The sequence below is a fragment of the Hemiscyllium ocellatum genome, chromosome 9 (genome assembly GCF_020745735.1).
Source record: "Hemiscyllium ocellatum isolate sHemOce1 chromosome 9, sHemOce1.pat.X.cur, whole genome shotgun sequence".
Lineage (NCBI taxonomy): Eukaryota > Metazoa > Chordata > Chondrichthyes > Orectolobiformes > Hemiscylliidae > Hemiscyllium > Hemiscyllium ocellatum.
In genome coordinates, this window is record NC_083409.1 from 43808629 (window position 1) to 43825991 (window position 17363).

At 38.5% G+C, this 17363-nt stretch overlaps 1 protein-coding gene across 7 annotated transcripts in view; it reads left to right on the forward strand.

Annotated features, from left to right (window-relative positions):
• Positions 1-17363, forward strand: part of nek7 (NIMA-related kinase 7) — a 189583-nt gene that overhangs the window by 136793 nt on the left and 35427 nt on the right. For all 7 annotated transcript variants that reach the window (XM_060830196.1, XM_060830193.1, XM_060830200.1 and 4 more), the window contains 2 exons: positions 513-623; positions 15040-15148. In XM_060830196.1, the coding sequence (XP_060686179.1) occupies positions 513-623; positions 15040-15148 (220 nt within the window). The remainder of the gene's footprint in view (positions 1-512; positions 624-15039; positions 15149-17363) is intronic.

Here is a 17363-nt window from a genome sequence, read left to right on the forward strand (position 1 = left end):
AGGTCCATACTAGCTGCAGACTCTCAACAATGACTCTTAACTATCATCTGAATTGATCTCCGGAAGTTATTTAATTCAATGGGCAATTAGAAATAGGCAAGAAGTAGTGGCCTTACCAGTAACATTCACATCTCATGAAAAAATGAGCAGAGAAAAAAGATAGTATTTTCAGGCTCTTTTTCCAAGGCTACTCAGAAGATCTCTATTTGATCTCCATAACTGGGGACAGAATCACATGCTGCACAAAATGAAATCTCATCACAGCTGTAGCACAATTAGAACAAGGAATACGGCAGGATTTAACAAAAATCTTACAACGTTATGGTGAACTGAAGAATCCACATATTTCAGAATGTCTGAAAGAAGGTGTTCAGTTACTTTAAGATAATGTGATTTAATCATTGCATGAAATAATATTAAAATTACAATTAATCCAATTGTAAAATTGCTGACATTGAATATCCACAATAATTAACTCAATTAAATGATTTATGTGTCTGTGTATTTCACAGCAACTGAACCATGCAAATGTAATCAAATATCTTGCATCATTCATTGAAGACAATGAGCTAAACATTGTATTGGAACTGGCAGATGCTGGAGATCTTTCTAGAATGATAAAGGTAGGAACCTTTTCTTTGACCTGAACTTTTCTCACTGTCTTAATTGTTAAGAAGTGCCATATGTTTTTGTACAATAATTAAGTCCCCTGTATCGTGTATTATTAAAGCTTTTTGAGGATGCAATGCTATAATCAGTGTATGAAGCAGGAATTATCTGTTGGTCAAATACTTAACTTACCACATGCACCCCTGACAGTTCAGGAAAAATGTAAACGTTACTGCCACGTTGGTGATCATTGACAAAATGGTTCCATTGTGTAGCGATTATCATTTTTATTAGGATAGATTGAAGTATCTTCCATTCCTTAACATACTTTTTCCTGCCCCTTTCCCACAAAAAGTAAATTTTCAATAATATGTCAATTTTTCTACTAAATATCTTAGTAATTTGAAATCTCACTAGCAACTCCTACAATTGACTTAATAATTTCTTTCTCCAACATGCAACATTGATTTTTTTTTCTACCTATGTGTTTGACTTTTGATGTTGGTCAATCAAAATCAGACATTCTGATTATAAATAAATTGAAATGCTAGTGTTGGCAGTAATGCTTACTTGAGACTGTAAATTATTCTGCAGTTTGTAAGGTACCAAAATTTATGTTCCATATTTTCTGTAGTTTTAAACATTTTTTGAACAGCCACAGACAATAGGCAAGGTGATGACCTCAGCTATCTTGTAGATGCTCACAATGCAATAATAATTAACTGAGACTAGCTGCAGTTTGGTAGCTTCTGTCAATAATGTCAAAAGATAGCCTTAACTAGACATTACATGAATTCAGTGTTAACCAAGTGGTTATCTATCAGATTTCAGAATCTCAACTGTTACATTACAAGTGCAGGCCATTTAGCCCATCATGTCCATGCCAGCTCGCTGAGCATTTGGCTTCATCTGTTGTTTTCCCATAAACCTGCACATTGAATCTATATAAATAATCATCTTATGTCCCCTTAAATGTCTCAGTTGCTGCCCCACCACGCTCCCAAGCAGTGCATTCTAGCCCTTAATTACTTGCTGTATGAAAATGAATTTTCTCACGTCACATTTGCTTCTTTTGTAGAACATTTTAAATCTGTGTCAACTAGTTCTTGATCCTCTTCTGAGGGGGAGCAGTTTCTTCCTGTATACTGTGTCCACACCACAGATGATTTTGAAGATTTTTTCTATTAAATTTCCTTTCAGCAGCCTGCAATCCAAGGATACCAGTCCTAACTTCTCCAATCTATCCTCTAGTTAGTATTTCATCCCACTAAACACTCTTCTTAACCTGTTCTGCACTCGCCCCAACTTGTTCACCTTCCTAACGTGTAACACCCAGAACTGTACCCAGTACTCTAGCTGGGTTCTCATTCCTGCTCTGTATAAGTTTTTGTACTGCATGTCCCGATTAACAAAGCTGTGTGCTTTTATGGGTCCTGTTATAGCATGAAGAACACACAATTCAAGCTTCTTCAGTTGGAATCGTGAACCTGAAGTCCCTGTGTTGGCTTCCTTTGTATTACTGATCATTTTATCTTTGAAAACTAGGTTAAAATAAAAATATCAGTACAGGGGACCTGAGTAATGAATGTCTGGCTTAGAAATGCTTGTATTTGAGCACAGTCCCATTCAGGGATGTAATTTTGATATAGAAATGTTTCCTGTACTTAAAAAGGGCTAATTTTATATTATCGTGCACTGTGTTCCAGCTTGCATACAGATCAACTTGCAAGTGGATTCAAACGTATCTCATTTGCAACCCAGGACTGCATGTACTCGAGTAATTTCTGTAATAGCAAACATTGTCTGAGTAAACATGCTTTAAAAATATTCTGTTAAGGAAAGACAATGTAACTCTTTCAAGACATTTATTTTAAGAGAAATTGAAGATGTTGTCAGAATTTACTGTAACTGGCAAAATGGTTTGCTCATGCCTGCTTAATTTCTGTGAAGTTTGCACAGTAAGTTGCTGTACGTTGGGCATGCATAGAGGGAATCCTGTTAAACACCTCCTGGATGCCCTGCAGTGCCCTCTGCAGGGCATCCGGAAGGTGTTTAACAGGATTCTCAACAGTGCTTCTCCTTATCAATCAGATTGAAGTTATGGAGTTATGCAGCACAGAAACAGGCATTTCAATCCAAACAGTCCATGCTGAGCATCATTCCTAGCATAAACTAGTCCCATCTGCCTGCTCCTGGCCCATATCCCTGCAGACCTTTCAAACAATTTTCTGATTCAGTATGTGGATGTACCTACTAGAGAAGGTGCAAAACTTGATCTACTCTTGGGAAATAAGGCAGGGCAGGTGACTGAGGTGTCAGCGGGGGAGCACTTTGGGGCCAGTGATCATAATTCTATTTGTTTTAAAATAGTGATGGAAAAGGATAGACCAGATCTAAAAGTTGAAGTTCTAAATTGGAGGAAGGCCAATTTTGACGGTATTAGGCAAGAGTTTTCAAAAGCTGATTGGAGGCAGATGTTTGCAGGTAAAGGGATGGCTGGAAAATGGGAAGCCTTCAGAAATGAGGTAACAAGAATCCAGAGCAAGTATATTCCTGTCAGGGTGAAAGGGAAGGCTGGTAGGTATAGGGAATGCTGGATGACTAAAGAAATTGAGGGTTTGGTTAAGAAAAAGAAGGAAACATATATCAGGTATAGACAGGATAGATTGAGTGAATCCTTATAACAGTATGAAGAAAATAGGAGTATACTTAAGAGGGAAATCAGGAGGACAAAACGGGGACATGAGATAGCTTTGGCAAATAGAATTAAGGAGAATCCAAAGGGTTTTACAAATATATCAAGGACAAAAGGGTAACTAGGGAGAGAATAGGGTCCTCAAAGATCAGCAAGGCGGCCTTTGTGAGGAGCCACAGAAAATGGGGGAGATACTAAATGAATATTTTGCATCAGTATTTACTGTGGAAAAGGATATGGAAGATATAGACTGTAGGGAAATAGATGGTGACATCTTGCAAAATGTCCGGAGGAGGAAGTGCTGGATGTCTTGAAACGGTTAAAGGTGGATAAATCCCCAGAACCTGATCAGGTGTATCTGAGAACTCTGTGGGAAGCTAGAGAGGTGATTGCTGGGCCTCTTGCTGAGATATTTGTATCATCAAAAATCACAGGTGAGGTGCCAGAAGACTGGAGGTTGGCAAACGTGATGCCACTGTTTAAGAAGGGCGGTAAAGACAAGCCAGGGAATTATAGACCGGTGAGCCTGACCTCGGTGGTGAGCAAGTTATTGGAGGGAATCCTGAGGGACAGGATGTACATGTATTTGGAAAGACAAGGACTGATTAGAGACAGTCAACATGGCTTTGTGCGTGGGGAATCATATCTCACAAACTTGATTGAGTTTTTTGAAGAAGTAAGAAAGAAGATTAATGAGGGCAGAGCAGAAGATGTGATCTATATGGACTTCAGTAAGACGTTCAACACGGTTCCTCATGGGAGACTGATTAGCAAGGTTAGATCTCATGGAATACAGGGAGAACTAGCCATTTGGATACAGAACTGGCTGAAAGGTAGAAGACAGAGGGTGGTGGTGGAGGATTGTTTTTCAGACTGGAGGCTTGTGACCAGTGGAGTTCCACAAGGATCGGTGCGGGGCCCTCTACTTTTTGTCTTTTACATAAATGATTTGGATGCAAGCATAAGAGGTACAGTTAATAAGTTTGCAGATGACACCAAAATTGGAGATGTTGTGGACCGCAAAGAGGGTTACCTCAGATTACAACAGGATCTGGATCAGATGGGCCAATGGGCTGAGAAGTGGCAGATGGAGTTTAATTCAGATAAATGTGAGATGCTGCATTTTGGGAAAGCAAATCTTAGCAGGACTTATACACTTAATGATGAGGTCCTGGGGAGTGTTGCTGAACAAAGAGACCTTGGAGTGCAGGTCCATTGCTCCTTGAAAGTGGAGTCGCAGGTAGATAGGATAGTGAAGAAGGCGTTTGGTATGCTTTCCTTTATTGATCAGAGTATTGAGTACAGGAGTTGGGCGATCATGTGCGCTGTACAGGACATTGCTTAGGCCACTGCTGAAATATTGCGTGCAATTCTGGTCTCCTTCCTATTGGAAAGATGTTGTGAAACTTGAAAGGGTTCAGAAAAGATTTACAAGGATGTTGCCAGGGTTGGAGGATCTGAGCTACAGGGAGAGGCTGAACAGGCTGGGGCTATTTTCCCTAGAGCGTTGGAGGCTAAGGGGTGACCTTATAGAGGTTTACAAAATTATGAGGGGCATGGATAGGATAAATAGGCAAAGTCTTTTCCCTGGGGTCAGGGAGTCCAGAACTAGAGGGGAAAGATATAATAGAGACCTAAGGGGCAACATTTCCACGCAGAGGGTGGTATGTGTATGGAATGAGCTGCCAGAGGATGTGGTGGAGGCTGGTACAATTGCAACATTTAAGAGGCATTTGGATGGGTATATGAATAAGAAGGGTTTGGAGGAATATGGGCCGGGTGCTGGCAGGTGGGACTACATTGGGTTGGGATATCTGGTCAGCATGGACGGGTTGGACCGAAGGGTCTGTTTCCATGCTGTACATCTTTGACTCTATTCATGTACTTATTCAAAATACTTCTTAAAAGACATATGAATAAACATCACAAGGTCTGAAGCAGAAAGTGCAAGTTAGAAGAGTGAATTCAATGTCAAATAGCAAAGTAAGGTGAAAAGAAGGAACTAAAAACTGAATTGAAAGGCAAAGGAGACAAGGAAAGCAAATAGAAAATATAATATACTCTCCAACACCAAATAAAAATTGAAGTCCATGCTTTTAAAATTTAGTTATCACTGCCAGATAGGCTATTTGACAGCATATCAAAATTTATCGCTTGGTTAAGCAGTTATGGCAGAGTGTGCAAACACGAACTGAATGCATCGTAGATCCCAAAAACTTGCAATTCATAAGGTACCTTCAAAATAATATATTTTAGGTGCTTCACATGGGCATTTTTAAATAATATGATAAATATATTATAAGGAGATGTTCGATCAGATGATCAAAATATTGGTCAAATCATGTGGTTTCGAGGTGCATCTTTCAAAAAGGAAGTCAAGGTGAAAAAAATACACGCAGGATATTCCAGAGCTTTAGACCTCGTCAACTGAATGGCAGTCACCAACAATCAAGTAATTCAAATTGGGGATGCTCAAGAGATCAGAATTAGCGGAGCACAAATAGCTAAATGTTGTAGAGCTGGAGAAGATTAGAGATAGGGAGGGACAAGTTCTGAGTGCATTTTGAAAACAACTGGGAGTTAATGGCAAGGTTGGTTACTTGGTAAAATTGAAATTGAATCCTAAAATTTTCAATTATTTGTTGTGGTTCTGTTCGCCGAGCTGGAAGTTTTTGTTGCAAACGTTTCGTCCCCTGGCTAGGCGACATCATCAGTGCTTTGGAGCCTCCTGCGAAGCGCTTCTTTGGTGTTTCTTCCGGTATTTATAGTGGTCTGTCCTTGCCGCTTCCGGGTGTCAGTTTCAGCTGTCCGCTGTAGTGGTTGGTATATTGGGTCCAGGTCGATGTGTTTGTTGATGGAGTTTGTGGATGAATGCCATGCCTCTAGGAATTCCCTGGCTGTTCTCTGTCTGGCTTCCCTATGATAGTAGTGTTTTCCCAGTCGAATTCATGTTACTTGTTGTCTGCGTGTGTGGCTACTAGGGATAGCTGGTTGTGTCGTTTCATGTCTCTGCTCCCACTGCTTCCCCGGCCGCATGTTCCATGCACCTATCGCCCTCTGTGTAAAAAGAAACTTGACTCACATATATTCTTTAAACTTTTCCCCTCTGACCTTAAACCTACATCCCGCAGTATTTGACATTTCCACTCTTGGGAGGAGGGGGGAGGACTATCCATCTGAACCTTGCCTCTCGTCATGTCGTCCTTTAGTCCGTAACGCTCAAGTGAAAACAATCCAAGTTTGTCCAACCTCTCTTTTGTAGTTAATACACTTCAATTCAGACAACATTGTGGTAATATTCTTTCCATCCTCTCCAAAGCCTGCACATCCTTCCTGTAGTGTGGAGGCCTGAACTGCAAACAATCCTCCAAATGTGACCTCACTAATTTATTTTTTAATACAGCTATCACGTGGTTTATCAATTTTTACATTCAAAGCCCTGACCAACGAAGGCAAGCATGCCGTGGCCCTTCTTTACTACCTTATCCACTTGTGTTGCCACTTTTAAGGAGCTATAGACTCTGCATATCAATACTCCTCAGGGTTCTGCCATTTGACATATACTTCCATCTTGCATTTGACCTCCCAAAATGCATCACCTCACACTGGACTAAACTTCATCTGCCATTTCTCCCCCCAACTTGTATATACAGTAACATAATGCAATACAAATGTTTAGTTATAATAAAAGTCTATTTAATTTTTCAGTACAACATTGTCCAGTGTTTTGTGGTATATGAGATGACATGAGCATTGCTGCGTCAGGTAAATTAATTGCTTAAACCAGTCCTGAGATGAGGTTCCTCGGTATATTATTGTTTCAAACTGCCATTGAAGAGGGATTCACCTGCCTGCTTTGTTGATTGCACCCAAGGATCTAATCCCTTGTAGATACGTGTCTCCCAGACCAAATGATTTTGTTGTTTAAAAAAAAAAGCCAGTTTAATCTGACTTGCTTTCGTGAAAAGAGTTTTCTGGTTAAATACAAGGAAAAAATAATAACAACACTGATACACAGATTAAATATAAGAAGTGAATCCAAAAGAATATTACATTTAAAGGATATGTAGATCATCTGAGTCATCTGTGAAAATTAGATTGTGGAAACTTGACTGTTAGGCATTTGATTTTGAGATTCTTGGCTTTCAAGGTTAGCTGAAATTCTTTTATACTCTATCCTTTTAACTGGCTTGCTGACTGGTTTCCAACACACAGTCCTTTTCTGAAACGCACAGTAATGAATGGATGCTTCTTTGACTGTGGCTTTACAACACAGTCAAACTCAGGAGAGTGCGAGTACCTCAGCTGACTTTGCACATGAGCACCTCAGCTCAGTAGCACACAGACAAGATTTAAACTAGCTTTTAACCCCTGACCTGAGTATTCTTGAAAGTAAGCATGTCTGTCTGTTGTCTTTCTTCCATCATATCCAAAGTCCGTGATACTCATATGATTACAGTTCAGCATTACCCTCTGGGAGCATTCCTTGAAAGCCAAAGATGCTATATTACAGGGTTCCTCTTCACACAGCCACTGAATTTGCATCTATTGTCACATTTTGGCTGTATCTCTTTTCTAAAAAAACACATTGCAATTAAAAGTTCAGTTTAAGGTGAGCTGGGATTATGAGTTGTGGTCATGATGCAATCTGCTGGGGGCAAAGCACACAATTGCCTTAGTCATTGCCCTTATATGCCTGTTTGGATAACTGCAAAGTTTGTAGGATGGCTGAGCAAATTGAATGTACCATTGTGGTAGAGAGGATTATTCAAGTGAACCAAAAAAGAAGAGAAATGTGAAAATGGTAAGTTACTGCGTAGTCAGGGAATCAATATCTTTGACAGTAAAGAACAATTGTTCATGTGAATGCATTCCAAGAACTTGTTGCAGTTTTCCACATTCATGAACATTGAAATTGGCTGGCTATGCAGTGCACGGTGCACTTGCAGTGCTCTTGTTTACTCTTGGAAAATAATGGATGAGTGAATATTCGCAATAATCAAAAGATAGACAGTAAAAATCATGTGGATAAGCAAATTCATAAGGGAGGGACATGTGAATGACTGAACAGATTTTGTTGATTCCTTCATTGAAAATCAATGATTTTCTTTTTTCAATTCTAAATGTCTTAACACCTTAACTGCCATTTTTGAAGATGATATTGATGTCTTTTTGCTTGGTATTCTCTCCATTCACTGCTGACAATTCGGTCTGCTGCTTCTAGGCACTTGTTGCTGAAGGATAATATATTAAGCAGTCAGAAAAAATACCGACCTGGCATGAAGGTCATCATTTTGGCTGATGCTGATAATTTGCCCCATATAATCATAGACCCCTGGCTGATCCACTGAGCATGCACAAGTAACAAAAAATATTATCATTTGTATTAATATCATACATTGTGGCGCTCTGTCCCAGGCTCAGCTGGAGGATATGTTCTGTATTTCTATCTGTCAGTAGCAATGGACTTCCTTTGGATGAACTCAGGACTTTAACTTGGATCACCATTCATTTCCTCTACATGAGGTTCGATCTTACCCCTTCTGAGAGATCTTGACTGGCAAGAATTGGAGACCAAAGTCACCACTCATCTTGGAGTGCTAGTCAAGTGGTGTGCAACAAGGGTCAGAAATTAACTGATAGCTGTCATGTGATATTGCTTGGTCACTTTAATTAAGCCAACCCTGACAATTTGATACAAAGATACAAAAAGCCTAGAAATGTTCAACAAATTTGATGGAGGCAAGCTCTGACTGTTGGACTTAAATCTCCAGCACAGAAGTCAACATGTGCTATGTTGGCAATATTAGCCCTTCATTTCTAAGGGGCTATTACCCATAAGGTGCATTCTATTGCAGGAAAGTATTTTGTTGGGTTTAGTGTTTTTCATTTTGGTTCATACAAAGCATTGGTTGAGGAGTACTGTATTCAGCATGTCCTTTGCTTTGGAGCGTGGGTTCTTCAAATTTACAGTAATTGAGCATCTATTCAAATGTCCTCCTGCAACTGAAGTGAACACTGATTTGCAGTGTTATCAGGCTAGAGCAACCGGCAGTCTAGGAAAGCATGTTCTATTCCTGATAATTAGTTTTCTTTTCCCTTTCTTTCCCATGCTGTGTCAAAAATACTGGAATAATACTTTCTTGAAGCTGGAATCAATAAATAAAATTTGACAGAAGAGAAAAATTTGGAATTGTTATTTCTGCTCTGGCAAATTGGCTGGCCACAATAAACCTCAAACGCATAGCCTGCTCTGTACTGATTTGACCACTACGCTATAAGTTCCAGATGTTTCACACCTTATGAAGGAAATACCAGTACAATTTATTCCCCTTTGGGCTTGCATCTGTTCTGAGAGGATTTACAAATTACATTTGTTACTGCTGCGTATTTGTGGCTCCATCTCTGTACTTAATTGGGCATTTGGCTCATGAAGATGAGATTTTGAAAATCCTTCTTAACTTTCAAAGATTTATTTGTTAATGAATAATAACCTGAATTGAAAGCAAAATATCTTATTCTTTGACAAATGTCAAATATCTCTGGTAATTGTCATTTTACAAACAGGCCTCCCTACTTTAAGATCACCGGGTGTTGTAAAAAGGACTAGAACTTGTGTGATGATCGATATTATGATACTAGATGCATGACATTTTAAGATCTTGATGCAATTATTTTTCCCCAAACTGTTCACCATTGCCATCAAGTGGTATATAGATGCAATGACACATCAGGTAAATAATCCATCATTGAGCTATAAACTTTGGAACCAAATACTGTATTCTCTCAGTATTCAGGTTGTGAGTGCCGCCTTTGTCCTTGACAGGTTTCAGAATATATAACCTAGCTACATGAATGAAACAGTCTTCCAAGAGGCACATGACCAGACTGAAATCCCATTTGGCTTGTATAGCTCTTGTAGCACTGTGCTCCATCATTATTTTAAAATTTTTGTAATGGAACATACTTCTGATTGACCAGTTAATCATCCTCTTGATGTAGTACCATGTAATAGTTTGACATTCCAGTCAAGAAATGATTCACTCCCTCATCCCCAGCCCCTTGAGTATTTCATATTTTTGGAATGCTGCTGGTCTCTTCTTCCATTAAGACAGATGTAAAGTATTTGTTTACATCTTTTGACATTTTCTGGTTTCCCAATATTATTTCTGTAGCCTCGATCTCTAAGGAGCTCTAAGTATTGCATCTGCAGCATTTTCTTTTTAAAAAAACTTCTTAAAGTAAGTTCCCCACCATTTCGTTGTTTTATTGCCTTTCAGAATTAATCTGTATATGGTGTTATAGTTGAGTTTTGTCATCCTTATTTGTAAGAAAGCAGTGTTAAAGCTTGAAGAATATACAGCATATCTACAACGTTCTTGTGTTCCTATTTTCATTAAACAGGAAAATATATGGTTCTCAAAACTCCAATTTATGAATACTATTTTGTGCATAACTTGAAGCTCCGAGACGAACCCAGTGCATCAGTTTCCAGTGTAGATGCAAAATAAATTAAAATCTGGCTGTTAATTCCTTTACACATACCATAAAGCCCACTAAGAATGCCTCCTGTTTACATAAATCTGTGATCACGTGGGAGAAGTCTTTCAGCTCTTCTGACTTCTAAGTTTATTAGAATGGCAGGCATCATATTAGTAAAAATATTATAGCTCATCAAAATGCCCAGTGCAAGTGTAGTAAAACAAGCTGAAAATTACAATTTTGTGCATGAAATCCGCAGTGAAATTAATTCTAGGCCTCCACTCAAAAAGAATATAACTTGCTTTCAAATTCATTCCCAGTTACTACAGTCACTGTTGTGAATAAGATATTGGGCAAATACAGAAGTGCTTATTTAGAGTTGTGGTACAGCAACATTAGGGTCATACTAAGTGAATGATGCTCAGTTAATTAACAACAGTTACTTTGCTGTAGTTAAATTTTGAACATTAATCTTTTAAATTTCTAATTTCTAGCAGTGAACTAAACTTCGTTATCATTGCTCTGTTGGTATCATGCCTAAAATAAAATTTGAGCAAGTTAGCCAACAATGTTTGTTTGCATCTATTTTATTGCAGTTGTAATTGTAAAATATTTAACCTCCTATTGTTTGTCCTTTTTGGGTACATTGCTGTATAATCACCTTGAAATAAAGTGCATTTTGGCTTGAAAATGTTAATTTTAATCCATAAACTGCTAATCCCAATAAACCTCTTCTGTACAGTGTCTGTTAAATATTGCTATTTGCTTTATTTCCTGTATTTCACTGAATCATTTTTATGTATGTTTTTTAACTGAAATCCCTCCTGGTGCCGTAGTACTGTCAATTTTTACATATTAAAAATATATTTTCAATTTGCTGTGTGTATTGTATAGAATACAATATGTTTCTGAAAGGAAGGCTGTTTCATATCCTTACCATCCTGACATCAAACAAACCTCTGATATGTAAATTCAGCTTTGGGAAGAATAGATGCAAAGCTTCATTTTGGATGGATGCCAACATTTTGTTACTTAGAATTATATTTGAAACATCACAGCAGCTGACCAACATTTTGCACGTAGACCAAGAGTTGAAAACATCTGGAAGGACAATCCTTGAGTGGACTTTCATGGTCTGGTATATCTCTTCTGAACAAAAAGAAAAATGAAACTTGGAGTGTTTTCAACATTCTGCAGGTGCTAATGTTTAAATACTTTAGTCACAGTTCATTTCTTGTATCGGAGTTGTATTTAACTCTGCCTCTATGACTCCTTATGAGTTTACAGCACAAGTAAACAATATTTAACTCTTCCTGACATTTATTACATCTTAATAGAAGGCCAGATGTCTAATTCTTATCGTGTTTCTCGCTCACTTAGTGTTATCAGTTATTTGTAAACTTAAGTATTATATTCATTTTGATAAAGACACATTGATCAACATTTCCCAACATTTCCCTGTGATTCTGTCTCAGAAAAACATATTAATGAAACTGAAAACAATATAGTTTCCTTGTGTTTGACCGCATTGACGTTCATTTTTACTTGATTCATTTTTGTCTCTTCTTTTCAATTTTTTAATATATCCCAACGTATCTACTTTAAGCATGCAGGAGTGTATTGTCAGAATGGCGCACATCAGTCTAAAGCAGTTTTGGTCATTATAACTGTACGCCCTGGCAATGATAACCCCACAATATTTGCAAATTTTCAGGATGTGGATAGTGTGTTTTGAGTAGGGTATCTCCAGCATAGATGTTGAAGAGAACCACATGGGGTATCCCAGATATTGGTGTCAAAGAGAACCATATGGCTTGCCCAAGGATTGCTGTTGAAATCGTAAAAGCAGAAATTGCTGAAAAATCTCAGCTAGTCTGGCAGCATTGGTGGAGAAAAATCAGATAATGTTTTGGGTCCAGTAACACTTCCTAAAAATTGTTGAAATTTTAGCTGCTTCTAATAGATATCAGAGTAGATTGTGGTATTTTATCACTAACGTCTAATTTAGAGCAATATAGGAATGAAAGGATGAAGCCCAGGTTTATAGGATAAATCAAATGGAATATCTTAGTGAGAAAAGTAATGGTAGATGAAATTTGGTGCAAATGTGAAGAATCTAAGCTGGAATATTGTTACACTCAGAGGAAGCTTAGAAAAAAAGGACACCAAAAAAAACTGTATTTTCAGCTGTTCAGCTACAACAATAGGTGCTCCAGTTGGAATACTTGAGTAAATCTTATAGTGGTCTTGTGAGAGCACACCTTGATTGCAGTGTACTGCTCTGGCCATTTGGCACAATGGAAACTTTAGAGTATGCAGCAAAGAACTATAAAGCCAAATCCTTGTCATTGAGGTCTGAGCTATTGAGAAAAGGTATAATGAATTTATAATTGCTGAATAATTTGTGGGATTTCAGCCTTGAAACTAGGTGATTTGGTATATTTATTTGAATTGTAAATGATATTAAGAAACAAATATAGACTAATAATTTAACTTAAGGGAGATTTTCTTTTTAAAGAAGTTAACATGTGGATTGGACTACTACAATAATTTCTTCATAAATGAATCGAAATGGGATAAGTAGCTTTTCATAATCTGTTAAATTCTGAACACAGAGTCAATACCAAACACAACTTCTATCACCTATTTTTCATGCAGAGCTTTTATAAAATTTAAGAAATGAGCACAAATTTTAACACATGCAGCACATTTTCAAGTTGTTCTTCGGGAGGCTAATGCCAAAGGAAGGAATTTCCATTCCCTTTAAATATACTGGAACTTTGTCCATTCTTGGAGTGTGGCACAGTGGCTCAGTGGTTTGCACTGCTGCCTCACAGCACCAGGGTCCTGGGTTTAATTCCACCCTTGGGTATATGTCTGTGTGGAGTTTGCACATTCTCCCTGTGTTTGCTTGGGTTTCCTCTGGGTGCTCCGGTTTCCTCCCACAGTCCAAACACGTGCAGGTCAGGTGAATTGGCCATGCTAAATTGCCTATAGTGCTAGGTGCATTAGTCAGAGGGAAATGGATCTGGGTGGGACTCTCTTCGAAGGGTCACTGTGGACTGGTTGGGCCGAAGGGCCTGTTTCCACAATGTAGGGTATCTTATCTAATCTAAAATAAAGAGCTGTGTATTTCTACAAGTAAATAAATTTGTTTTCCTGTCCCTCATTAGCTCAGCAAATCTATCTTATGAATAAGTCAAAATCATTTAATTTTGCAAATGCTCAATTGAAACAACAGAGAACAAGATTTCACTTTAAAACTTATACTATAATAACCTGCTAAAATTAGTTTAATTCAAATATTGACTAACAGGCAAACGTTACATTAGTTTTCTTTAACTTTATGGTATTCTTCGGGCACACAAGTCTTGTTTGAGGCAAGTCCAAAGGTTTCTCTCGGCTCCCTAGCTGGTCTCAATCACTTCATGCTGAGTCGAATCTTAGTGCTCCTCACCTTCTGCTTGGGATTATCTCAATCAAGGCACATGTTCAGAAACCTCCTATTCTCTCAGGATTCAACAGTACTGACAATTTAAAATTCCAGCGATTTTGTGTCTAATTCCTTTAAGTTGCTTAGTTGGCTCTGCTAAAACTAGGTGGAAGTGAGGACTGTAGATGCTGGAGCTTAGAGTCAAGATTAGAGTGGTGCTGGAAAGGCACAGCAGGTCAGGCAGCATCCGAGGAGCAGGAAAATCAATGTTTCGGGCAGAGCCCTTCATCCTTCGTCAATTTTCCTGCCCCCCCTGATAAAACCAGAAGAGTCATTGGACCTAAAACATAACCTCTGCATTCTCTCTGTAGATGCTGCCAGGCTGAATTTTTCGAGCCATGTATGTTTCAGTTTTCCCGCATCTGCAGTTTACTTTCAAACCCAATGACAGTCGTTAACTTGGTCAGCATTTGCTGTCAGTTGATACCGAATTTCCAGAGAACATTTAATATGATTCAAGTTATTAGTATTTCCAAGCAGTGTCCCATTTTATCCATGTATTTGCATGAAGAACTGCAATCCTAAATTGTATGTTTTCTGTGTATAGTTTCAAATTTAATTTCAAAGAGAGCATTAAAGAAAAAACAATATGCAGAGTTATGAGAAACGAGCAGGAGAAGAGCAGTGAGTATAATGCTAATTCAGAGAACCATTGCAGACACAAATGATTTCTGTGATTCAGTGAAATTAATAATGTTATAGATTTTTCAATTGTATTAGTGCTAATTTTGAAACATTTTGTTGTTTGATATTTTCACAGCATTTTAAGAAACAAAAGCGGCTGATTCCAGAGAGAACAATATGGAAGTATTTTGTGCAACTCTGCAGTGCCTTGGAACACATGCATTCTCGGCGTGTCATGCACAGAGGTAACTTCAATACATCATAATAATCATAACCCATTAGAAATCAAAAGATTGCACTGAATTTGTGATTTTATGTATGGATTGTTCTGAACATCACATACCACAACTAGTTCTCCTTAAAGGCTTTAAATCAATTGACTTGGTGTCGTACTAATGGAGATAACAATATGTTCAATCAACTATATCCAGGGTCTCCTAAGGCATTGTTGAAGATAAGTAAAAGGGTATGGGAAGGGCTAAGGGTGAAATGTTTTTCTTAGACTGTCAATACCGTACATTACTGAGGAAATGCTGCGCTGCCGAAGATGGTTTTTTGTGGAGGTGTTAAACTGAGGCTGAGAGTGTCTTCTCGGTTGGACATGCAAGTCCCTGTGGCACTGTTCGAAGTAGAGCATGGAATTGTACCTGGCATCCAGGCTAACCTGCAAACAACAATACGAAACCAATTACCTGATCATTATCGCATTGATAATTAGGGGTGCTTGCAATGCACAAATTGGCTGGTGTGTTTCCTAAATCACAAAAGTGACTGCATTCCAAATGTTGCATTATTGGCTGCAAAAGAGTTTTGAGATATCCCAAAGTAATGAAAAAAATGCCAAATAATTGCATATTTATTCCTTGCTGTTCTGTTCCTCATTTTCAGCCCCATTTGTCCAGTTTCTTCCTGTACAGCTTGATCCTTCCCTGTATGCTTTATCTAATGTGCATTTCTCGGTGGTCCTCCCAAAGTTTCCTGCTCTCTCATTCTTTCTTCATTCTTCATTCCTACCTATTCATATCCATGTCTTATTTCCTAACTACTTCAGTTCATGCTTATTTTCTGGTGCTTCACTCCTTCCTAAGTTCCTACTTAAACTTCCCTTCCAGTTTCAGTGCTTGATGCGCTCCATAAGTGAAAATTACAGTGCAAGTGGATGGAAGTAATCATCTCTTCAGAATGCCAGCTAGTAGTTTCCAGCAAATATTAATACCAATAGTTCTGTGGGATTGTTGGATGTACTTTTGCAGATTGAAATATTCGATAATTCGTGGATCATTTCTAGGAAAGATAGAAGCTGCAGAGAGAGCCCGTTCATATGTAGTGGTTTGAAGGCCCAAGTCTCAGCATGACTGAAAGCCTCTTTGCAACTGTGACTTGGACATGAGGCATTTGCATTGCCCAGACTGAAACTAATTTGCACTTGAGCTGATTTCGTTGTATCTAGTTTATTTTAAACAACTGATACTCTAGTTGTTTTTTAAAACTAGTATGGGAATATCTTATTATCAATATGGCTCCTTATTGATACAACATTAAATTTATTTCTTTGTCTTTCACTTATTGTCAAATTAATTTTGTCTGGGCCCTTGATATCAAGAGCATGGTGCTGGAAAAGCACAGCAGGTCAGGCAGCATCCGAAAAACAGGAGAATTGATGTTTCAGGCATAAATCCTTCATCAGGATTGGGCCCTTGATGTGCAAGAGATGACTTAAGATAAAGTGAATGTGAATTATTGTGTTCCTCAATAACTTTGAAACAATATCTGCATTTTATTAGTTCCTGATCTTACTACAACCTTAGTTCAAACGCAGAAGAGTGTGAAAGTGACTGCTGGTTGGAGTCATATGTGGCACAAAGGAAGTGGTTGGAGGTCAGTCATCGCAACTCCAGGGCATTTCTGCAGGACTTTCTCAGGGTATTGTCCTTTGTCCAACCATCTTCAGCTGCTTTGTCAATGTCCTTCTTTCCATCAGAAGGTTAGAAGTGGTGATGTTTGGGGATAATTGAGCAATGTTCAGCACAATTTATGATTTCTCATGTCAGCCCAAATGTTCGACAAGTGGCAAGTAACATTTGTGCCACACATGCGAAGCAATAAGCCTCTCCAGCAAGAGGGAATTTGTCCATTGACCCTTACATTCAATGGCATTAACATCACTGAATCCCCACTATCAACATCTTGGGGGTTACCATTGACCAGAAACTGAAATAGACCAGCCATATCATTGATGTGGCTACATGAGCAAGTCAGAGGCCAGTAACTCATCTTTTGAAGCCCCAGAGCTGTCATCTATATACAAGGCATAATGTCAGGAGTGTGATGGAATGCTCCCCACTTGACTCGATGAGCGCAGTTCCAATAACACTTGAAGACTGACACCATTTGGGACAAAGCAGCTGCTTAATTGGCAAATCCATAAACGTTAACTTGTTCCACCACCAAAACTCGTTA